This window comes from Psittacula echo (assembly GCF_963264785.1).
Source record: "Psittacula echo genome assembly, chromosome: 16".
Classification (NCBI taxonomy): Eukaryota; Metazoa; Chordata; class Aves; order Psittaciformes; family Psittacidae; genus Psittacula; species Psittacula echo.
In genome coordinates, this window is record NC_137752.1 from 6,250,455 (window position 1) to 6,274,570 (window position 24,116).

Below are 24,116 nucleotides of genomic sequence, written 5' to 3' on the forward strand. Positions count from 1 at the left end.
GCCTTAAATATTAGCTATTGACACACTGTATTTTCATAGTTATTTCACGAACCTCTCTCAAAACAAATGGATTCGTTTAATTTTAGTTTTTACAGAAAATGGTATAAACCTGAAGGATTATTTCTGGACTGGAGTAAGATCAGAAAAACACCTGCATAAAATGCTAAATAAGAGAGTAGAATACAACACAGGTTAATGTTTCTATTGTTAGGAAAACATTGATACCACAGTCAAATATAGTCATTTTTGTGGAATTAGTAAAGGCAGGAATAGATCCATAGCATGGGGTATGGGAGCAAGAATAGGAGAAACATCAAATCACTATGTACTAGCTAAGCAGTTAATGCTGTTGTCCAGGAGCAGCAAAAGCAGGGCTGCTCCCCAGTGGAAGAGGAGCAAGGGGTATTGCCAACCAGTGCCCAACCCCACAGCATCCAAGGAAAACAAGCAGGATAGACCAAAGATAATAGCTAGATTCAACAAAAAGTCCAGATCTTACGGCAACAGCATGGCAATGAGGCAGGTCTAAGGTTAAGCAGACGTACAAACCTGCAGGCTGAGATGAGCTCTAGTGATCTCCAGGCACATCTATAGCAATAAGACAGAGTTAGGAAGTCAGCCCACAAACTGAACTCAGAATCAAAGACTCCATAGGCACATAGGGCCACAGCCAAGCCAGACACCAACACTTTCCTATAATTCATCAAAAACTATTGGCCAGGGCTGAGCTTAAATACAGCTCCTGGGCCTACAGATGTGTGGAGAAGTCCCAGGTGAGGCTAGTCATGGCCATTAAGGCTTATTAGTACAACTCTTAAACAACGTGAGATGAGTGCAGTAACATAGCTGGTCAATCTTTTCCTGTATTGAAAGCAGAGCTCTGTGGGTGAACTTCAGGTTTCAGTAACCTCTAGAAAAAAGAAGAGAGTTCTCTTTTTATAGTTCTTCAAATAAAGCTTCAAAGATCCTTGTAGCCTGAAGTTCCCTGACCATGAGCTCTGATCCAAGGAGGAAAGTAACATCATTCTTCAAGCCTTTGATACTCTCCATTGTTCTTTTTGTGTTGATCTCCAGTGAGGAACAGCTATCAAGTTTTGAAGGAAAAAACAAAGGCTCCTTCAACATAAATTATCAGAATGGCTGCACATATGCTTAAAGACACAGTCTATATTGAGTTTCTTAAGCTTGCATCTTGAGACTTATTGGGCAATTTGCTGAGAGGAAAAAATAGCATCAACAGCCCACGTATGCCCTGCAATGGTGTTACCCCTACAGATGGAGCTGCTCCCTTCCCTTCCTTCCGTGTTCTTACCTGCACATTGGTGATGTTTTCAGAACACCTTTCTTGGGCATGTTCACTGACGCAATGAGGCAAGTCCACCCCTCAGTGTGGTAGTTCTACTCTCTCTGTACGCCCAGGTAGGTATTTTTGCGTGGATTACATTTGATGGACGTCTGTGAAATCTTCTTTGGAATCGTCATAACTAAAAGTTGCTGTTAAAAACAAAACATAGAGCTCCGAAGCTGTTGCAGTTTTTCGTTATTCCTTTCCCCCACCACCCCCAGCTCTTTCTGAGCTATGAACAAGAGCACTGGGTAGTACGAACTGAGGGGTATTTGAAATGCAGCGTTCCCCATCCTTCTGAGTCACTGCTAGCCATCGGCTGCTTTTCTGAGCACTTGTTTTCACTGTTGTACTTTCAAATCAAATATGGCCTCACATTATATTCTTATTAAAGCCCTAGCCCTTTTAAAACATGAAATCAAACAATTTCCTTACTGTAGACAACTGGTTTTTAAACAAAGTACATAAAAGGAAACACTTGTTTGCTTTTCTGCAAAACAAACACGGCAACATCATCTACTGTTTTGTAGCTATGAACAGAAATTGATGCATTTCTCATCCACTTTTGAATGGGGATGAAGCAGCAGAAGTGCAGTAGATGTCTTGTAAACATCCAGTTCAATCACATCAAGTGGTTTTGGTATTCTGGCAATTCTGTGAGCACTGTCCTGACGCAAAGTCCTCCAGTGCAGGTGGGTCAATGAACTTCACAGGTTCTGAGAGCAAACTGCACCAGGCGAATACAGGTGCAAAGACCAAACTGTGCGGGTGGAGTAATCAAACCATACAGGTACATTGACCAAATCATAGAATCCCAGACTGGTTTGGCTTGGAAGGGGCCTTAAAGCTCATCCAGTTCCAACCCCTGCCACGGGCAGGGACACCTTCCGCTAGAGCAGGTTCCTCCAAGCCCCATCCAACCATACCTGTGTGTTGCCTGCGCTGTGTAGATGTGAACTGAACTCTGCAGGGATGGTGACCGAGTTTGGCAGGCTCATGGATGGTAACCAAGCATGCGCAGCGACTGGGCCCTGCACATCCAGGCTGGGCCATGCTGGTGCATCAACCTGGGCAGTACCAACGTGTCAATCAGCCATGGCACCACAGAAACCCTGAGGCCTGCGGACAGCCTGTTCTGCTCTGGTGTCGAGAGAAGCGAGCTGGCCCGATCTCGGTGCCATTGCTGCCCCCACAGGGCGGGCTGTGGGAGGCTGCCCCTGCCACCTCAGCCCGCCCGGACTACAACTCCCAGCATGCAGCGCGGCGCCGGCGCTCTTAATGCCCTCTGGCGGCGGCGTGGGGCTGTCTACAGGCGGGGCGGGCTGAGCCGAGCCGAGCTGTGCTGAGCCCGGGCGGCGTCGAGCGGGGCGAGGGGTGCGAGCGGGTGCCGGTGCCCACCGGCCAGGGCGGCGAGAGCCGGGGTAGCCGCCGGTGAGGGCGCGGGGAAGGGAGTGGTGTGGGTTCGCTTGTGTGAAGTAGCCGGTGCCGCGCCGCAGCTATGGGGAACCGCGGGATGGAGGATCTCATCCCGCTGGTCAACCGGCTGCAGGACGCCTTCGCCGCCATCGGGCAGAACGCCAACCTCGACCTGCCGCAGATCGCTGTGGTGGGGGGGCAGAGCGCCGGCAAGAGCTCCGTGCTGGAGAATTTCGTCGGGAGGTAAGAGAGAAACGGGGGTCCCTGGGGAGCCCCGCCGCGCCTGGGCTGGGGGGGACACAAGCACAGCCACCTCAGGGGCAGTGCGGTGCGCGGGCAGAGCCGCCTCAGGGGCAGTGCGGTGTGTGGAGAGCGCAGTGCGAGGGCAGAGCTGCCGCACGCACAGGCGGTGCGGGTAGCGCGGTGCGCGGGTAGTGCGGTGCGCGGGCAGCGCGGCTCACCAGCACAGAGCCTGGGTGCATGTGCAGTGCGGTAGCGGGGCAGCGCTGCAGGACGCCCGGGCGCTGCGGTGCAGGGGCAGGGAGGAGCGTTGGAGGGCTCCCCGTTTGTGGTGGGGGATCTCCGCAGCGGGGTCTTCCCGCCTTTGCAGCACCTTCGCAGTGTCGTGTGTCCCCCCCCGCGCCGTTACATAACGGGAGGGGATTGATGTGTCAGTGGGAACCAGCCCCATCCCCTCCCCGACTCGGTGCGGGACCGCCGGGCTGGGGTATCCCCTCGGCGGAGCTCTGATACATGGATGTTGTCATTAGGAATGGAGGGAGGAAGCTGCGGCGGGAGTGTGTGTGTGTGCTTAAGTTTAATCTGCTCCATCCTCCTCCCGCAGCCCTGCCTCGCTGTCCTCCATAGCGGATGCCATGTCAGGAGCTGCAGGGAGGCTATAGGAAGGACGGGGTTATTTCCCTCCTATATGCTCAAATCCCCGCGTGCTACCATTTTGTGACAGGCAATATACTGATGCTTTCCCTTCATGTGACCTTCGCATTCATCATCTGCAACTTGAGTCAATTGCAGCCCGTGCTGCCTGGCTATCTGTGCCAGTGTAGACACACAACACCTGAGGAGGGAAGGGGGGTGTTCCTCAGCTTGTTTTTGGCCTAGTTAATTAATGGTATTCAGTGATATCCAGGTTTTACTTATCGAGGTGTTTTGTTATGCTATGAGGGGCACATGGGTTGCTGGTGACTTGCCTGACAAGCAGTGACTGCTGTGATACCTGGTCAGATGCTTGCTTGGGTTTTTCTCTTCCAACAAACTGCTTTTGTGACCACATCTAGATATTTTTCCCCCACTCCTGCTTTTCCTTTTAAGCTGTTTGCTGCCCTGTGGCTTACAAGGGTTTTCTAGTGTTGGAAGGGTCTGTGGTGTGTATGAATTGCTTCTTTACCTGCAAGTAGCCCCAAATTCTGGACCTGTCCAAGGGTAGCCTTGAGCACTGAGTGCGGGATGTGCTGTATGTAGTAGAAAGACAGCACAGGGATAGTATCTGGTGCAAAGAAAGCATGGTCAGAACAAGATTACTGTTTTTCTTTGCTATAGATACACATTCAAAGAGTTTGGGATCCTTTCTAGCTAACTTCCATCAGTCCAAGAAGTACCCCCCAGGGATGCTGGGAATCATGCCAAGGGAAGGACATTGCAGGAACAATTTACTGAGCCTCACTTAGGTCATAGAGTATCCACTTATTTGTCTATAGACACAGGAAGAAAATAACAATTCCTACAGCCAAAGGGAAAAGCTAGCTGTGCTGTAGCTTTCTAAGAAGGGGGAAATAGGTCTCTTGAAGTACGTGAGCAAAACAGGTTCACCTGTTGGCTCTGCTGTTTTCATGCTTTCGAAGCACTGGCAGCCTCCTCTTGTAAATCCTTTCTAGAGCATCTATGCAGTCAATGCTGCAGTGGCGTAATATGTAATGTGTGGCTGTTGGGCTTGTGGAAGGGCAGTCAGTGCATTGGGCTTTGCTTCCCCTGTCTTTCCGACTAAGCAAACAGAAGGGAATATGTTAATCCTTGCTGTGTCTCCACTGCTCCAACTGAGAACCGGGGATTTTATCTTGCCTGGTGGAAAAAGAAGTAAACTCAAATTGTTTTCTGTCTTGTTCTGATGACTGCTGTCCCAAGAGAACTTGTGACCTCGCTGGGTCCCATCAGTCATCTCTCTAGCAGCAAGTTAGAGTGCTGTGGCTTTTAGAAAATGGAATAATGAAGGGTCCCCTGAGCAGAAGCTGAGACCTGTCTGTAGAAAAGCATTTACAGGAAATAATTGGAGTGGGAATGGAAGATATGTCAGAATGAAGAGGTCTTTCTCCATTTGATACCCTTGAGTGCTGGCTGGTTTAGAGATTGGTAACTTGAGACATCTTACCACAGACTGTATGTGTATCTGCTGCAAAACCCAGTCGTGTTATAATAATGTTGGGGCCCTGCTATAGTGTGTAGTTTCTCTTCTTTTTGTGTGGGTATTGGAAACCATGATAAGGAGCTATGGAAATAGTATCCAGAATAAGCATGGCTTCTCAATGTAATTGTGAGAGGGGCTCTTGTCTTGTCTGAATAGGCATCAGAAGGAATTGTGTGTAGATCTACTGTGTACAAATACAACTATTGCTGTAGTGTGGATATGACATATGTCACTGCTCCAGCCTGATACCAGGATGGCGGTGCAGCTATTGCTCAGCAGCTGCTGACTGCACAGTAAATGTGAGTGCTGATGAGTTTCTCTCTGAGTGGATGGGAAGGTGCAAGGACAAATGCTGATACAGTTGGTACTGAGTGCTGTGCTCCATGGGGACACTTCAGCAGAAGGGATGGTTTCCCTGTTTAATACCTGCAGGGCTCCTTTCGAATTGCCATCAAGCCATGTTCATGCCATGGGGCAGCACGCTTGCCCCCACTGCCAGACCTGGCCTGTGGCAATGCAGGATTTCAGTCTGGGGCTGATGCTGGCAGCTTGCACTGTATCCCACGCATGCTGGAAACCTTTCTGCACAGAGGAGGGATGCTGACTGCAATCAATATGTAGTTACATGGCTTACCAAACAAATCTTTATTCTCCTCCTGAATGTGATGTCTTAGTAGTTACTACTAATTGCTCTTCCAGTGTCACTTTACTCTGCTGTTAACAGATTATCCAACAGTGCAGAGCCTGTATTTGTAATACCAGATGTCAGTGTGGCTGTTATGTGTGCTTTTGCTGCCGGAGACTCAGCATGGTGATGGGGATACCAGCTGATGGTGTTTAATATCACTGAAGAGACAAGAGCAGCCCCGTAGAAGCCAGACAGGTGATACATCTCTTGTAGGCTGGTTTGTCCTGGGCCCCAGAACTGGAAGGAAGGTTAATTGGGTCAGGTCCAGGTGTTTCCTGTTGGTGTGGTTATAACTCAGGTTGGAAGGGACCTCAGGGGTCATTTAGTCTATTCTTGTGGTGTTGTTACTTCCCTGCTGCCCTCTTTCTTTAATTAGAAGGTCTTAGGGCAGGCACCAGTACCAGCCAAATTGCTCTGATAAAAAGAACAAAGTGTGTGGGATTGGTAATTTGACTTGAGAGCCCAAGGGACTGAGAAGGGGGGGGATGTTTGAGACATCCCTCAAAGCTGTCCTACAAGCATATTCATGTTCATGCTACTCTTATTTTACCATTTGAAAACTAACAAATATAAGCCAGGTTGAATGGGGTTTGGAGCAGCCTAGTCTAGTGGAAGGTGTCCTTGTCTGTGGCAGGGGGTTGGAACTGGGTGATCTCTAAGATCCTTTCCAACCCAAACCATTCCATGATTTTAAGTGTGTGTTTTGTTTGGTTTTTGTTTTGTTTTAAATCTGAAGATCTGAGTGCTGTTACACAAATCTTTGGGTTTGTGGGAGTATTACTGTTATCTCTGCTTTACAAAAGGCAAACCCCAAAGCACTGGGTTGTGTTCAAATGGCTGTGTAAATGCACCTTGTGGTCTTGTTTGCTGATCTAAGGAAGTGCACTGCTTCAGCCCTGCAAGGACACTTGCATTGCTCTTCATGGAGAAAACAAGGCACCTCTGGCTTCTGGAGAACAGATGGTTTAAGGGGGCTGCTGAGGAGGCAATGACTAAGGACTGGGAATAGTAGGTGGAAGGACTTGAATGGAGGCGAAACCATCTCATTTATGTCAGGGGAGAAAAGCAGTGCCAAAGGTGTGGGAAGTGAATCAGCATTTACTTGACCCCAGGCTTGAACATTACCCCAAAAACATTCTTTCTTGGGAGCTTTTTTTGTCCCAAACCAAATGGGGCACTTAGGAGTCTGTCATTAGACTCTGATGGTATATGCTGGATTAGTTGATGTTTGCATGTTACCTGGAAGGAAATTGACCTAAACTCAATTGTGTTATATTAACTTTCTCTCCTAGCAAACTGAAATTTCAGTATAGGTAAAGAAGCAGATAAAATGCAGCATTGCAATGCCTGTGGCAGTGGTAAGGATAAATACCTATTAAGCTTTGTACTTGCAATTGCCTTGACAAAACCAGGCAAGGACCAGGCAGTGTGTGCTGCGGCTGTGGTTTTGCCTTGCAGCATCACATACTGAAAATGCAAAGCCAGATCTTGACATCACAGGGCTTAGTTTGGCTTCAGGCATAATAACTTGTTATAGCAACTTATTTTTGTATCTCAGTCTTCCCCAATCGTTTAGAGATACTTACACCCCCAAGATATGGTGAGGGAATGTTGTCTTTGATAACAGGTACTTTGCTTTGTCATGGGAAGTTTCCCCAGCAGGATACCTCCATAGACCAACAGCAGTATTTAGCAACTATCTAGAAGTGAAAGATCCTATAGGGACGCATGCAGTGTTGTAGGTTCTTGGCCTGTTCAGATACTCCTGGAAAACTGTTTTGTCAATGATCTTTGTGCTTTGAAGCTGCTCAAGCTTCTGCTGTAGTACATGCTTTGAGTGCCATGAAGAGAATTAAAGGTTTAAGTCTTCTAAAAGTATAGCTATATTATGTATAGATTGAGGATGTCTGCTGTACTGGGGGTGAGTCAATGCAGTATTGTAGCGGCAGGTTTGGGTAAGAAGATAGACTCACTAACTTGCCCTGCTCTGGCCACAGTAGGACTCCTTAAATATTATTCTTCTATTTTTATTGTTTTGATCTGTTTTGAGGTACAGCTGCATGCCCAAAGTGTGAGCAGAGAGTAATTGCAAGTCATGGACCTTTAGTTGTTGTATGATAAATACATCTGTGAGCTGACCAAATCCTGTGGTGCATTTGCAGGTTAAAGACATAAGCATTGCTTGGGAGCTGACTTATGTGGGGTTGCAGAGGATGGTGGAAGAGCCAGGAGTAGGATTCTGCTCTTTAGAGAAACAAATTGTGGTCAAATAATAGTCCTTCAAATGGTAGCAAGCTTTTGGTCTTCAGTGAAGAAAATACCTGGTTTTCACCTCTGATTAATTGGGAAGGAAGAAAATCTGGACCACAGGGGGAAGTGAAAAATGTGGTACCAGCAGGCCACAAGATAAGGTAATTTACCTTAAGAGAAATCCCTAAGCAAACATTGGTGGGACGAGGAATGCTAGGAGGAGATACATAATTAAGTTAAATCATGGAGTAACATGGATGGCTGTGAGGGAGGAAAACCATGTCTCAGGATCTCAATGTCCGTAGATGCAGCAGCAGTGTCTGCCTGTATTTGTGCTCTGACTACTTGCTTTACTGTTATGTGGGTTGGCTCAAATAAATGCAAGTCTAATATCTGTTCTACTTGGAGCAGCGGTTGGATGTTCTCTGCAGATCTATCTGTCTGACTCTATTCTTCAGCTTAACTCTTTAGTGATGATCTCATACTTCTGGTAACTGCCCACTAGCTTTATATTCACATGGAAGAGATCCTTATGGCATGTCTCAGATGATATCAGAATTTACCCAGGGAAAGGAAACTGGCTTTTATCTCCACTTTGGAAGCTGATGCTCAGTATTATGCAATTGGGGTTCTATTTTTAAAGGCTCCTGATTGTTTTCAGAAGCCAAAGTTCAATACCTAGCTAGGGATGCCAAGTCAAGTCCTTGAACCTATGTTCTCCAGATGCTCTGAGCAGGCAGAACTCTACTAGACTTAAATAGAAGGTGTGGGAGTCTGCAGCACCTCCTACTGAGGCAGCTTCTGAAAATGTTATTCTGAGGCAGGAAGCTAATCCCCTTCCTGAGCTGGTGAGTTACTGAATGTCCCTACTTTGTACTTCAAGTTTGAGCCTGTTTATACAAGTGTGAGTAAAAATTCTTCAGAGTGAGGATTTCTTGGCATCTTTAAAATGAAACTTTTTGAGGAGAAATTGAAGAAGTTGACAACTTAGCCTAAGTCAATCAAGAAAACGGTTCTTGCTGTGTTGTAGGTGCTGGGGTGAAACTCATTATGATGCCTTGAGCAGTGAGTTTATTAGACAAGAGCAAACCCATGTGTGCTCCACCCATGTGAGCCAAGAGTCAGATGTTTGTTTCAGGCAGTGCATTTGAGTGGCAAAACAAGATTTACTGAAGGGGTGGCAGGCAGTCACCTAGAAGTATGCAGTGTTCAGCCAGCATGCCCAGTGTGAAATTGGCTTTGAGGTGGCATCTGTGAAAGGAAAATTACTGGTATTGTGCAGGGGGTGAACCTGCTTCCTTGATATCCCACCAAAAAACTTTGGGTGTAATACTTTCCTTCTTGGACTCACAGATCTGTAACCATATGAGTCAGAGTAGTGCCGGTTGGGAGGAGAGCTGAAATGAAATCTAGTTCAGAATAAAAAGAAATCTAGTCATGTGTGAGGGGAAAACAGCTCACTGATGGGACAGCTTCTCATCCCTCTTGAAACTTACCTTTCCTGATCTCAGAGCTGCTTTTTCACATCCTGATAGTGAAAGCTCAAGGTAAAGAAATACTGTGTCTAACAGGCAGATGGGCATGTTCAGCCTCATAATAGAGTTCTGTTCTCAGCTCTGAAACTAATTTACTTTATGACTAAGCGTCTTTTATACCACATTCTCCATCTGTAGAAAGGAGAAGTTGTTCATGTCATGAAGGTGTATATCATGAATAGACACTTGAAATAACACTAGAAAAGGTTAACCATAAAGTAGGAAACTTTCTCCTAACAACAAATGAAAACCCTCTGCAAGGGTGGTACAGTGATGTCTGCTTCAGCCCTCAAAACCTGTCTTCTCTATAAGTGGTGTGCCAAGAGCTTTAGCTGTTCATGAAGCTTTGTTTGATGGTTACTCAGGTCTGCTCTGCAGAGTTTGGGACTGAGGCAGCCACTTTTGGCTGCTGGCATAGACCAGATACTGGATTTGAGGAGTCCTCAAAATCTGAAATAGAAAGCACTGGGATATGAGAAACTGGACTAGATGAGCTGGTAGCACTTCCATTTTTGAGCATAGCCTTTCAGAGCAGGGATGGGTATCACAGCCTTATAGAGGAGTGAGCCCAAAGATTTGTTCCTACTGACTTGAAACATGCAGATGGTCTGATTGGACTGCAAGCAGGGCTGGTTCTGAAAAGCTCCAAAAAGCTATTTCCTTATTTACATTTCTCTGTGATCCTTCTAAAGCATGCATCATGCTTGGTTTTGAGTGAATTGATGGAGTTTAGTCATGGGAATTGGTTGTCTTGCTCAGGACTAACTGCTGTAAATATTGGGGTGGTTGGGAATAGAGGACTGAGACAACATCTCTGTGTTTGCTGGGGAGCAGGCAAGAGTGTGCATCAAAACATTGTGACTGGCAACTGAGAGCACAATGTTAGAGATTTAAACAATTAAACTTTGTACTTATGTCCAGCTTCTTGTTTTCAAAGTCTGGTTAGTAAATACTTGAATAACAAGTAAATGTAAAGTGACTCAGTAGTTTTTTTAAATCATCTTATATAGATGGACAGACAGATAGTGAAGTTGTTGACTATTGCTTCCTCTATGACCTTCAAGCTTGTCACAGCTCCTAGGCTGGTGCTGACTATAATAGAGAAGTGCTTTTCTTCAAGACACAGTAGAGGAAGAGTGAGCCCAGAGTCTGAGATCTAACAGTGTCTCTGATTGTTCTCTGCCATGTTAGATGCTCTGAAAGCTTTGGCAGCCCCAGCCACAACCAAATGGAAGTGAGATGGTGCTTCAGTCCCTGGTCAGTAGCTTCTTGCAGCTCAACACAAGATGCTTTTGGAAGCATCTTGGAAGCAGACTTTATGCAAGCTCCTCAAGCTGTGTCCTGCTGACTGGAAGCAAACTTGCCAACTTCTGCCACTTTTCTGCAAGTCTTGTGACTTGTGTGGCTTTTCTTAGAGCCCTGGCCACAGCAATTCAGCTAACAGAGGAGCAGTGTAGCTTTTGTACTGAAACCAGCAATTTCTAACATGGATATTTGAGGGTATATTTTTTCTTTAAAAGGTGCTGTCTCTGTAAATGCTCAAGTATAAAGAATACAGAAACTTCTAAGACCTGTGTTCTCAACTTTTCCCTTCCTAAAAATCAGAGCTCAGTCCTAAAACTATAAGCTCTGCTAAAATAGTTGTTTCAGTTGTAATGAACAATAAATTATACAAAATGAGGTTTGGAATAAACCCTGTACCTCACTTGTGACTGAAATGGGAATTGAGCTTGAGTCTCTGGTAGTAAAAATACCATTTTAGTAATGTATTGCCTCAGCAGTCCCCTTTAACAGTCCCTTTCCTGCTTCTTATGGCTTTAGGTTCCATAGTTGCAGCTGTGTTGGAGGGTGAAGAGGTAATACTACTGTAAGAAACAAGAGAATTGCTGGGATCCTGTCTTGATGCAAGAGTGGCCACTGTAGTACATGGGATGCCTGGGAGAGGACATAGCTGGTATTTTGGCTGCAGGGCCAGGCAGTGTTGCTGTGGGGCTGTGTAAAAGCTGATCATAAACTGCAGCCATAGTTCAGAGTAGTTTTTCAGCTGTGTTTAAACCCAAAGCATCAATGAGTAGAAATCAACAGAGATGCTGAGTAGTCACTTCTTAACATCTGCAAATGTTTTTATAGCAGAGCTAAGTTACCCTTGAGAGCACTAGCAAAAAACTATTATATTTGCCTTTTTTCTTTTGAGACTGGAGATCCAGGGATGGGGAGGCTGTGCTGAATTCCTTAGAACAAGGAAAGAGGTACCTAAAGGCAAAAATCCTGCAGTCTTTGTTTAGTTCCTTCTCTTTGCCTTCCTGCCACTTTTGCATGTGTAAATGTAGAGTAAGTTACGTAGGGTCTGGCTCAGGGCTCTGACCCTTACAGTTTTTATGCTGGTATTTAGCTCTACTAACTTGCTTATGATTTACTCTGAACTTACACTGCTGTGGGTCAGGATGGGGCCCATCGATTTGAATACACGTGTTGGGTTTTCTCTCTTTCAGGCTGCTGTGATCTCTTGAGTAATCTCTTGCTGTTTCTTAAGCTGATTGTGCTTTTACTTTTAATAGAAGCTCCTCTATGAATAGCTGGGAATTGTCTAAGTGTGGTGGTGGCTTCAAGAGGAGGTCTGTCGCAGTGGGGTTATAGCTGGAGGTGAGGAGGAGACTGAACACCAAAATGCGGAATACCCTCAGGGATTGGTGCATGACATGTGTCACACTGCAGAGCTGGTGCTGCCGCTCCAGTGCTGAAGCTCAGGACACCTCTTCTACATCAGTGCAGCTCTCAGCAGAGATCCCAGCAATATTCTTCTTCCCTCTGAGTTGTCCTACTTTGATGTTCCTGTTCCTAAGCATTACTCTGTTTATGCCTTTTCATTCAAGCTATGTTTGTTATGCCAGGCCTGCAAACTACCCAGCACTCCAAACCCATCTTAGAGAAAGGGATCTATTTCTTGAATGAATTTGTATAGACTATTGGAAGAATGATATTTAAAGAATACTTACTGCAAAAGAATAAGTGAAGAAGTGCATTATCACTTGATATTTTGCCATCTTCTGTTTGGACAAAGTTGAATTCAAGCTGGATACCTGGACAGGCAAAAGCAAATGTTGCTAGAAATAAGTGTATTGGTTTGAAGGGGTGAAAGGAAAATACCAGGGGAAAGAAATACCCTTTACCTGTGGGAAACAGGGAAAGGAATGGACGACTGAAGACTCTGGCCTGATTGTCCAAGTCATTATGCCACAATTTTGCTAGAGATTTGAAGTGCCCATTAATAGGCAACACTAATTTTGACCCTTGTCTGCTTTCTGAATTTAAGCCCTTGAAAGCTGTCCATGAAGACATAGGCTCCCTTAGAAATTCTGTGATGTGTATCTGTAATAAACATGCCCTTTTGTCATCTCCTATGGTCAATGCTACTCTTGACCAGAGAAAAATGTTCCCTGGGACATGAGGTGTGTGATTGGTCAAAAGGTCTCTGGCAGACACATTGGAACCAGCTAGGAGGTCAAAAGCTCATGTCTTCTGTGAGCATTGATCCAGCTTTCATTCTGGCATAATGGGGATGTCTTGTATGGTTTTTGAAGTCGAGTTTAATTCCTCTGACTTTGCTCTAGAGGTGTTGAGTAGTCATGTGCTGTTTTTACTTCAAGGGCTGAAGCAGCAGTGCCTCTGCACTGTGCACTTCCAGACTAATTATATCTAAAACTGCGAAGGTGCGGTGCATCGCCAGGAGCCTGGCACTGTTCCTGCATACTTATCTAGGCAGGGAGAGAGAAGTTGGCGTCTGAAATTCCCTCTGCAGGACAGCCATGCACCTGGGACAGTTTGATCAGGATGCTGGAGTGCAGCATAAGTCAGTTACCCCACAGAACTCTGGCCTGCTGGAGGGAAATAGCCTCCCTCCCAGTGCACAACACTGCATCTTACCACTGACCCAACATAATTTATCAAGGTACATGCATTCAGTTTTATAAACTCACCACCCATGTCTGGCAACTTATAGCACATCATGGCTTGAGGTGTTACTTCCTTTCATCATACAGCTTCCTCTTGGGTTTGTATTAGTGGGCTCAAAGTGATTTGGCCTTTCCCAATGAACTCTTTCACTTGTCTGGACCCTTTATGGCATTCAAGGTCTGGGGAGACTGTCTCCTTTTCTAGCACACAGGGCTGTCTGAGAGTACAGGAAGTGTCATACTGCACTGATGGAATGTGCCTTGAGCTACATTTGTTCTTCTCTTGGGTCTTGCAGCAAATACCATGACTCCAGAGGTGGTGGAGTTTTGACAAGAAATCTAAGCTGACGGTTACCATGAGTGTTTTTGTATCCTTAAGTTTGGCGTTGTACCTGGTTTCCTTCTCTGAAGGAGAGAAGGGCAACAATGGGGATACCCCACTTTTAATCTAGAGTCTCTATGTGATGAATAGCTTGAATATGTTATTGCTGCACAGTTAGAGGTGTCCCTGAACACAGGGGAGCCTTTACTGGTGGACAGCCCTTACTCTAGACTCATTGCAGCCTGACTCCAGAGAGCTAGAACAGATTAAGACACTGCTGGTGGGAAACAGCAAGGTCAGCCTGTTGCTCATGGGTCTTAGTGTATGTTAATCCTAGGGTGTTACTGTGGCTGTGCCTTCCCATCAGTCATTCCCAGTGTTTGTGTACAGCTTGCCCTTTTGTTTTCCCCCAGCTCAAGCTGCAGGTGCTGTACAGGTCGTGGTTTTCAGGGCTGCAACCCTTCTGTTATGGCAAAGGTAGGATTTGTCTGTAGGTTTGTTTGTGCCAAAGAAGAGCTGTGTTACTGCAGTATTATGACAGCTCAGTGCAGCTTGAGGAGGAGACAAGCAAAGATGCTGGGTCATGGGTTTACCTTTATGACTGTAATTAACTGTGCTTCTCCACTACAGCCATCAGGACTGGACTAATTTTTGATGCTTTAGGGTGTTGAGGAGATTGCCTGGAAGTTGCAGGGAAATTCTGCAGAAACGAATCTACGTGACATTTTTTTGCCAGGGCATCCATCCTTTAGAAAGAGCAAAAGGAAAGCTTGCTCTTATGCTATGGTGGTGAAAAATCAGCAAGGCAAGCAGAAAGGTCTGGTTTACAGCTTCTGGGGTAGAGAACACATCACATTAGTGCAGCAGTTCTTATACCGGTGTCTCCGGAGGCCTCTAGACCCAGGCAGTGCTGTTGCTTTTCCCTGGAATCCTGGTACTGCCACCCAGATCTGGTGTTATGTTTGTGTATTAAGAGTGAACACAGCCACGTTTTCCTGGGATTGTAATTCTTGAAATCAAAGCTGCATTTTGCACAAACGTGTAATCCTTAATCCTTATTGCTACATCTATTTGGGACCCAGCAGGCTGCTTATTTCCTTGAGTTCCCAATACTGTCATGTAGAATCAGTGCTGTGTTACTCTTTACCTTGATATCCCAAGGCAGTAAGCAAGAGCCAGGACTTCATTTTTCATTACCCAAAAGATCCCAGAGGAAGCTGCACAGCAGCAGTGCTGCAATTTTTCACTCTCTCAAGACTCTTTCCTCCCCCAGCAGTGCAGCCCAGAGTCAATGCGGCATTGCTGTAATGGGCAGTGACTTTTTGAGATCAGGCAGTGCACTGGAGGCTCTACCACTCTGAATAATCCTCTGCAGTGAAATGCAGAGTTCCAAACAAGAAAATCCCTTTACAGTTATTATCTGTGAAAGTACCAGGAGGAAATTGGCTCACAAGTGCCCTTGAGGAGTTGGAGTGCTTTCCTTTCCATTTGTGGTCTACGTCCTCACGTGCTCTGAGCTAACCCATCTGCAGGGAGGGATCTGGCAGATAAGTCAACCCTCAAAATGGAGGAGGGAAAGGATATTCCCAATTCTCTCATAGCAGAGATGAACTGAAGCAAATGACATCTTGTGTAAGGTGGTTTTGTATGCCAGGAGTACCTCGTTTCTCCTTCAAACTCTTGACTTACAGCTTTAGTGACTTGCTTAAAATCTCTCAGCCTTAGCAGCTTGGGGCTGATGCACAGCAGTGAGGGATGCAGGAGCTGTGTGGACATCAAACTGATTTGTTTCTATGGAGACAAGTAGATTTCACCATGCTGTAGGGAAGTGGGAGGGGAATTACCCCCCTGGGCCTGGTTTGGGCTCTCAGATTGGATTGGCTGCACTGCAGTTATAGAGCAGCAGCCCATGAAGGGATTATCTATCTAGTCAGTGATAGGGAAAGAAGCACATGGATCCAATCTGGTCCCATTGCAGGCTTCCTCAGTGGGGATGACACAAGGCCCTGTTGTCATGTGCCAGGATTCCAAGGGTCACAGTCCCCCATGGCACTTGAAAGCAAGGAATTTAACCTTGATCACTCAGCCAGAAAGGAGGCCTGTGACTGTGTCTCCTGCCCAGACATTTTGGTTAGGATGGCTAAGGTGGTAAACTGTGTTCATACTTTAGCATACCTTGTTCTAGGCAAGACCTGAGATCTTTGTGGTGTCTGCAAGGGCTGAGGGAAGCTGAGATCTTTCAAACAGGCTTCAAGTGTTGCTTGCTGATGAAACGACTGTATTTCCTGTTATATTTGGTGTACAGCTTTCAGAAGGTTCCAGCACCTGAAGTCCTGTGGCTGGGGCTGATTTTGAAACCTGCCTTTCTAAAATAAAAGTTAATCTCCTGAAATCAGAGAATAAACCAAAGCATGGGTATGGATACTGATCAAACAGGTTCAAATATATCTATTTTTATATATATTATATATATATAATAAGAGCAGTATCACAGAATCACAGATTGGATTGGGTTAGAAAGGACCTTAAAGCTGATTCAGTTCCAGTTCCCTGCCAAAGGCAGGAACACCTTCCACTAGACCAGGTTGTTCCAAGGCCCATCCAACCTGGCCTTGGGCACTGCCAGGGGTGGTCCTGTAGTACTGAGTCTGAATGGATACCAGATCCTGGTGCTGGTTCTTCAAAAGGGCTGACCAACGGCTCTGTATTACAGACTCATGTGCTCAAGATAGGTCCCAGCAATGACTCTGGGAGCGAAACCTGGGATTCCTAGATAATAGGAAAGCAAACCATGAAAAACTGGCAAAAATGGTAACACCTTGTGTGTCTGAGCCTCTTCCCAAGGTAATTCCTTGTCTGTTTTTTTCCCCTTCTACAAATAAAGCCTACATATGTAGTGTGGGAGCTGTGTAACCTTCTCTAATGGAGAGAAATTCCAGTTGCTCAGCTTCTGTCTCCCCTCACTCTATTCAGGGACTTCAGTCCATGCTCTGTAAACTGGGGATGGAGTGCAGCTGTAGCAGAAATTCTTGCTTTATGCCTTGTAACGCAGCCAGAGGTGATCAGATGCGGTAACCCTTGGTTCAGGGTTTGTGCATCAAGAATGTAGCAGCAACATCTCTACCTTATTTCAGGTGATCTAAATAGATCCATAGTGCACCTCTAAAGTCAGGCCAGATCCTGCTGCAAGGCCTACCAAGCGTAAAGCTGGTAGACTCCTGTAGCCATACAGAAATCCCTGGGGCAAACTCTTGGCTGTGCCTCTTTACTCTGTGAGCTGGCAGACCTACAGACCATTAAATGAAAGTGTAATACCTCAAGTGTAAGAATCCTTTTGACTTCATTGGATGTCTTTTGCCCTGTGGAACAGTACAGCCATGAAGCTCTGTAGTTCTGCATCAGATTAACTTGTGCACAGAGGCTCTAGTGCAGCCATGACTTGGCATAATGCACACAGCTGTCTTCCAGACTTTTGGAGTGTGAAAGAGAAAAATCAGCCCAAAGGATTTAAATAAAAATAAATATAGAGAAACTTCTTATCTTATCCGACTGCTGAGACCTGCATAGAGGCATATGCAGGAGGGGAGCTGAAATAGAAAGGAGGGAGATGCGGAAAGAGGGAGTGAGAAGCACTGACTGCAGTGGCTCCTGGGAACCAGTCTGTACAGTCAGAGATAAGCCAGAAAAGCAGAATTTAGTGAGTTCTGGGAGGGGTAGGGGGGAAGAGAGCTGTTTCTGAGCAAGTGTTTGTGCAGAAACTTCTCTGCACTTTCCTTTTTGCTGTAGCAGCATTTGCAAAGGTGCTGCAGGCTGAAGTCTGAACATGGCCACTGCAGCTGAAGTACCAGTGATGTGAGAGAACATTGCACGTATCTCCTTTCTAGTTGTCTGACCCCCTCAGCCCACACTTGGCTCAACAAATGTGTTCTTGAGTGCAGGAAACACATTTTTCGATTAACACTTTTGATGTTCAAGGCATGTGGGTCCTCCCAGAGACCCACAGGAACACATAAATATGACAGTATATTTCAGTAACAAAAGGCTTATCCTGTTCTATGGGAAAGAGAAGGTTTATGCTTTACCAGAAATTACTAAGAAGGTGACACAAGGCATGGACTATCACCTCTGTATATCTAGATCAGTGGCCAAGTAATTGTGCTGCATCCTATGACAAGAGAAGCCCTGTGGCTGAGGTGGGAGCTCATTCAGCTGCTGTGTCTCCATGGCACATCATTTAGTCCCAAATGTCAGTGAAACAAACCTCACCATTATGTGTGTTCACGAGGAACTGGCCTTGACTTGCCAGGCTTGCTGTCTGTAGGCTTCCAAACAGCCAGCCCTGCACTTTTCTATGGAGCTGGATTCCCTTGGAGGGGGCAGTCTCCTGAAAGGTTTCTTGTCTTTTTGGCAAAGCCTGTGATGTGGGGTCATGATGGCTTTTGAAATGTTGCCTTTTGTAGTAAATGTAGGTTCTTTATGTGGCTTTATTTACTTCATATGTTAACTCTGTGTATGCTACTTTGCCTTTGGATAAGGTGAGAGCACAGTATGGGGAAAAAGATGCAGGAACATACAAAAAAGATGCTCTGGAATGCATGTCCTGGTCAGCTTTAAAAGAGACAGAGGAAACAAAACAGATGATTCTTAGTGCTAGTTCCGGAGCAGTACGTGTGTGTGAACAGGTAATAAAGCCTATTTCTATACTTTTTTTTGTTACAGTGAATTAACATAATCGCTGTCTTTCATGTTTGAAGACCACAGTGCCCCAGTCTCTGTTAATGAAGGTATCATAGTGTACCCTTCATCTTTGCTGGGGACCTGTGCTGGTATCAACTGCAGTGCTGTGCAAGGGAATAGAAGAACTCAAGGCAGACAGGGGAATAGAAGGTGCAAGCTTCAGAAATTACTTTCTAGTTCATGAGCTGTTCCCTCTGACACTTGTTTGCAAGTTATTCAGTCAAATGCTATAAATTACTCCAGCTTACACTGGCATTTGTGCTTTGTCCTGCTCAGACAGCACCTGTGAAGTTTGTGAGAGAGTCTCTGGGAGCTCATCTTATGTATGGCAGAAATCCCAAACTTGAGAGGAGTTTTGCTTGGCCTTTCTTGGTTACTGCTCTAGGTTGCTACACTGGGGAGAAATGGCTAGGTGCTGGAGATGCTGTCTGAGTGCCAGGACAGCTTACCAAAGTAAGTGTGCCAAGCCAGCACAATAGTGTTAACCTCCCTTTGAGCTACTGTAAGTAGGAACTCAAGGTACAAGGCAGTGGGAAGCCTTCTCTTGAATTGCATTGTTTCTCGTAACATGTATATTATGATGACACTCATGAACTATTGCCTGTCTTTATTTTTGACAATTGTATTCTTGTATAATGCATCATTGTGCACAATAATATTGCCAGTATGCTGGAATGTGGTGTACTTACAATAGATCTTTAGTTCTATATGTATCCATTGTGTGACCAGTACCAATTACAGCCTAAGAAATATTATACCAAGTGCTTATGGAATTGCTTTCTTTCACTGTGGGTCAAGACTAGACACGCAGTTGTGCTGTGGAGATTGGTAGGTAAATAACACTCATCCCCTGGCCTAAACTTCTCTGAGTCTAAAAGCGTTAACCTCAGTGGAAAGAAGTGTGGTTACCTGGGAATGAGACTGACCACAGTCTGAAGGACTAGTGTCCTAAGGGCAGAGAAAAGCAGAGTAGCAGGTTGATGGGTGCTGTTGTTCATAATGAACCTGCTTTTAAATGCTTGCTTTTCATGTTGGCCTGTCTGGCTTTTTTTTGTTTGAGAAGCGCTTTGGTTCAGGGAAGATAAGAGCTCATAGAAGCCACAAAGTCAGCAGGAAAGGAGTCTCAATCTGTAACGCAGCCCTTGTGTTGACCTCCTGGGTGATAAAGAACAAATTTTTCCTCTTGCCCTGTGTCTGAGTTACAGAGTTGTTTATGAATGTACTTGTGTGTCACTTGAGCAATGGGACCAGGAAGGTGCTCTCAAGGGCGGTTTCTACATCAGGCTTCTACCTTCTGGTAAAACTAGATGATGTCTGTTACAAAGAAGCACTGAACTTGAGTTAGTGTCTAAGTGGAAAGCTACTACTGTTTGAGGTGTTTGTTTAGTCAATAAGGTTAACAGTAATTATTTCTGACCATGCAGGTTTTGTATGGTTAATGCGTTGCATAGATGCCAGCCTGTGTTTTAAAGATTCATTCAGGTCATACATGCTGGAGTAAGAGTATGTTTGAAAACATAGCTGCTGTGCTGTGAGATGAGGTGTTCTTCAGGGATGTATATAAGCCATTCATGGAATGCAGCTTTTATGAGGATGGGATCCTTGCCAATCAGTGCAAGGATCTGAAGAGTCATAAAGGCACCAATACCCACAGATTGTCTTGGGATTCCTGTAATGCTCTGTGCCATCATGAGCTAATGAAGAACTCGATCTGGATGTGTGTGAATGATCAGCTACACGAACTGGCAGATGAAGTTAAGATAGTTCTAAGCTTAAGCAGGAACAGGTCCAAACTTTGTAAGCAAATAGTAAAATCCAGAAGGACAGGAACTGTATTCCTTGCTGTGTATTGGCACAGTGCTTTGTGCAGTGCAGTTCTGGTTGAATTGCTGTCCCTGAGCACCACCAGAACACAGGAAATAAATAGTGGATTGAAAAAACCAAACAGCCATGTGGAATTGTGGAGGCTGTGTGAATCTTAATTTTTTCTGAAATGAATATAATCCAAACTGGGGAATTAATCACAGCCTTTAATGCCCCATTTGTCTGTAGATGTTTAAAAAGAAATCAAATTGAAATGAAATGATCAGATGGTGGTGTTCACTCTGCTGTTCTTTAGAACTGCTTTTATGTCTTCATAAACTGCTGGTTTGCCTTTTTAATTGAGGCTTTGCATTCTCCAGCACGTTCTAATCCAAGAATCTCAAAGGACTGACAAACAATAACTGCAAGGATGCTGTATTGTATATCCAGACTAGTCCTAGATTGGTGCTTCAAAGCCCCATATAAACAGCTTTACAAATCCTCTGGCTTCCTTGGGGGGCAGGAAAGTAAGTGGTGATAGAAGCGTTTGGTCTGTCTTCCATTTAGAACAAGAGATAGTACCAAGGACTCAGTTTTGTTCTTAGCTGCCAGTGTCTTTAATTACAACTTCAGTGAAAACTTAAATTGTGAATGAAAAAGCTCTGTCACAAAGTCCTTTCAGAAATACAGATGACCAGTTGATGGTAAAAGGGCAAAACCCCTTCAGTTCTGCAGTACAAGGAGTAAATTATTTGTGAGGCTCAATAAACCAGAGGCAGCATTAGTTTTATAGCGCAGGAGTCCTTACTACCTGTCCTGTGAACTGACAGATGCTCCTGGGTTTCCCTGTGGGTAGCATTTCTATGTATCTTTCTGGTTTGAACTTGAGCTCTTACTGGTTTGAGAGCTGGGCTTGTAAGAATGCATTTGTAGTGCCACATAAAGGATTGCAGTAACCCCTCTTATCCAGTCATACTGAAGTTTCTAGAATATATGACCAAAAAGAAAGTGCTTCAGATTATGCTGATCTTCATATCTGCATTAATGCCATTTCCTTTCACGAGTGTTTATAGCTAAAATTGCATTTAATTTTCAATGCATTCCATATATGTTTAATATTCATAACATTCAATATGTTGAATTATACAAGCAGTTTCCTTCATTTTCCATACAGCATAGGTTGAATTATACAAGCAGTTTGTCAATCTCCTGTGTTTTATAAATAGTCTAGTGGGAAATGTCTTTGGTCCATGTTACTTTTAACTTCTAATCCTTTAGACTGTGAGAGTCCCTAAATGAACTCTGAAACTTGTTTCTAGAGCAAATGTGCTTTTCCTGTCATTAACAGCACCTTCTTGTTCTGTAGGGCTCCAAGTTATCTTATGCATGGAAGCTCTTTGTGCAGAGTGTTTGGCTTTAATTTAAAACATTAGTAAGGAAACCCGAAGTCCCCAGTGCCCTGCTCACGGATGTGTTATTGCATGGTATTGGTTGCCTTACTGTGTTTCCAATGGGTTTGGATTTTGTTTGGATGTTGCTCTACAGTAACTGTTACATTGTTTGCTGTTCCTCAAATATTTTGGTTTTCCTATTGCACTACTAATGCAGCTTTCAGCCTAAATCTGTGCTTTAACGCAGCTCTGCATACTAAAATAGAAATAAGACTAGAAGGGATGATGAGATTGGGTTTGCCCTGAGGTAGCTAGTCGAGAACATGTGTAAGCATTTCGGAAGTGAGCAATGCAAAATGGAACAATAAATGCCTTTTCAGGTCACTTCCCTGCTGCAACTTTTCCAGCCTGAAGACCCATCAGGATTTGCATCCTTGACTCTTTTTGTTGTCTTGATTTGGGAAAGGAGATCACTGCTCAGACCAAACATGTACCTAGCTCAAGGTCTTCTCTCTGACAATAGTTAATAAAAGATGTGAGACATGTATAAATAAAACTTCCAATATCTTGATAGGGAATTTTGAGTCAATAGCTAACCAAGAAAGATACAAGCAAGTTAAGTATGTACATTCCCTGAATACAGCTGCTCTGTTTTAGCTGCTGTTTTGCTGTGCTTTCTGCATAAAGCCTTGCCTGAAGAACTGGCACAGTGGTATTCCTGCTCAAAAGCATAGGAAATCAAATGCCATGCCACTTCTGTGTGTTACAATAAAACAACAAGTAATTTTCAGTTTTTAAGAATCAAAGTGGAGAAGGAAACCAGGGGGTTGGTGTCCTCAAACTTAATTGAATAACATATTTCAGGCATGAAGTCTTGAATAGTGGTGTATGTAATGAGACTGCTTTTGGTGTCATGCTAGAGGCTGCCTTGTCTTACAAGGGGAATCCCTGCTATCCTTGTGCCAGCACTTGGAGCCCTATAGTGTGTTACCTCTGAAGCCTTACTCCATCTATCTATTTTGTTTGCCAGCCTTGCTGCTGTGCATATGTGCTGGAGCTGAGGAAGCCAGTTTATCTAACCCTTCTGCTCCCCTCTGTCCAAGTCACCTGGCATGTGGTGGCTCTTACCTTGTTCGTTGTTTCCCTGATTCTGGCTTAGTTTCATCCCTTTGTGTGTGGAGACTTTTCCCCCTGGCTCCCAAGTGTACTCAAAACTTGTGCTGAGTGTGTTGTTCATTCTACACATGCTCTGCTGTTGTAGTTCCATTTACAGAAGCAGTTTATTATGCCTACTGCAAGAGGGCAAGCAAGACTCCCATGCGCTGCTTTCTGCTTGGTGCCCAGCTAGCTTGTCACTGTATTTACTAATCCATACCTTTTAGTGTCTGATTTGAAAGGCTCAAGCAGGAGGAGGAATTTACCCAAAAGACTGTAGAGGGAAAGGAAATGAAGAGTAGGAAATAATATGGGGTGATAATGCATCAGCTGTGGGGTTTTTAATAAAGCTTTCTGTCTGCATCTCCTAATAGGAGTCAAGTGCAGAGAAAACTCAGAAGCTGAACTGCACGTACCTCCCAGTAGCCTGTGGATAAGAATGCACATTCACTTACTGATATTAGGGATCAGATTGCACATATTTTCACTCAGAACTGAAGCAGCAGCACTAAGGTTATTGATTTAGGTGACTAAATTTGTCTAATGGATTGGTTGTCTTGCCTTCTGTGAGGATTTAGTGATTGTTTTTCCTTGCAATAGCCCAGGAACTACTTCAGTTAACAGAGGAAATTGGATAGCTTCTTTTTATAATGCTGGACCCCAGGTGCCACACAGGTTTTTCTTGTGCCTTTGTCTTGAGTTTTTACCTTAGTAGGTGTGACAAGGACAGCAGAGAAATCAGGATTTTGATTAAACCAGAAAGCTTCAGGAAAACGTGGAGCACAACATGAGTGGAATCCTAATCCCTGGAGAGCTCATGCTTGTAAATGCAGGTGGTGCTTTTCTTACAGTAAAGCAGGATTTGATACTGCAAGTTGGAGATCAATAACTGAAGCGTTGTCTCGGTGTGCTCAAAGTGCTTGGCTTTGGAAAAAGCAAAGGAGAACTTGTTGGCTGTGGCTGCAAAGTCAGCGTTTGGAGAAGGATGATGGTTTCCTTCCTTTGAGATGTATTGAAGTATGCAAAAACTCAGGATTCTTGTGAATATAGAAGGAAGCTGCTATTGCTTTCGCCTTGGCAATACTTACGTCTCGAGCAGTTA

The 24,116-nt window shown here is 44.7% G+C and overlaps 1 protein-coding gene across 5 annotated transcripts in view; it reads left to right on the forward strand.

The window, feature by feature from the left end:
- Nucleotides 1–2,843: 2,843 nt before the first annotated feature.
- The window catches only part of DNM1 (dynamin 1), a gene marked incomplete at both ends in the record, with an annotated part of 63,883 nt that continues 42,610 nt past the window's right edge, over nucleotides 2,844–24,116 (forward strand). For all 5 annotated transcript variants that reach the window (XM_080630814.1, XM_080630812.1, XM_080630813.1 and 2 more), the window contains one exon: nucleotides 2,844–3,004. In XM_080630814.1, the coding sequence (XP_080486940.1) occupies nucleotides 2,844–3,004 (161 nt within the window). The remainder of the gene's footprint in view (nucleotides 3,005–24,116) is intronic.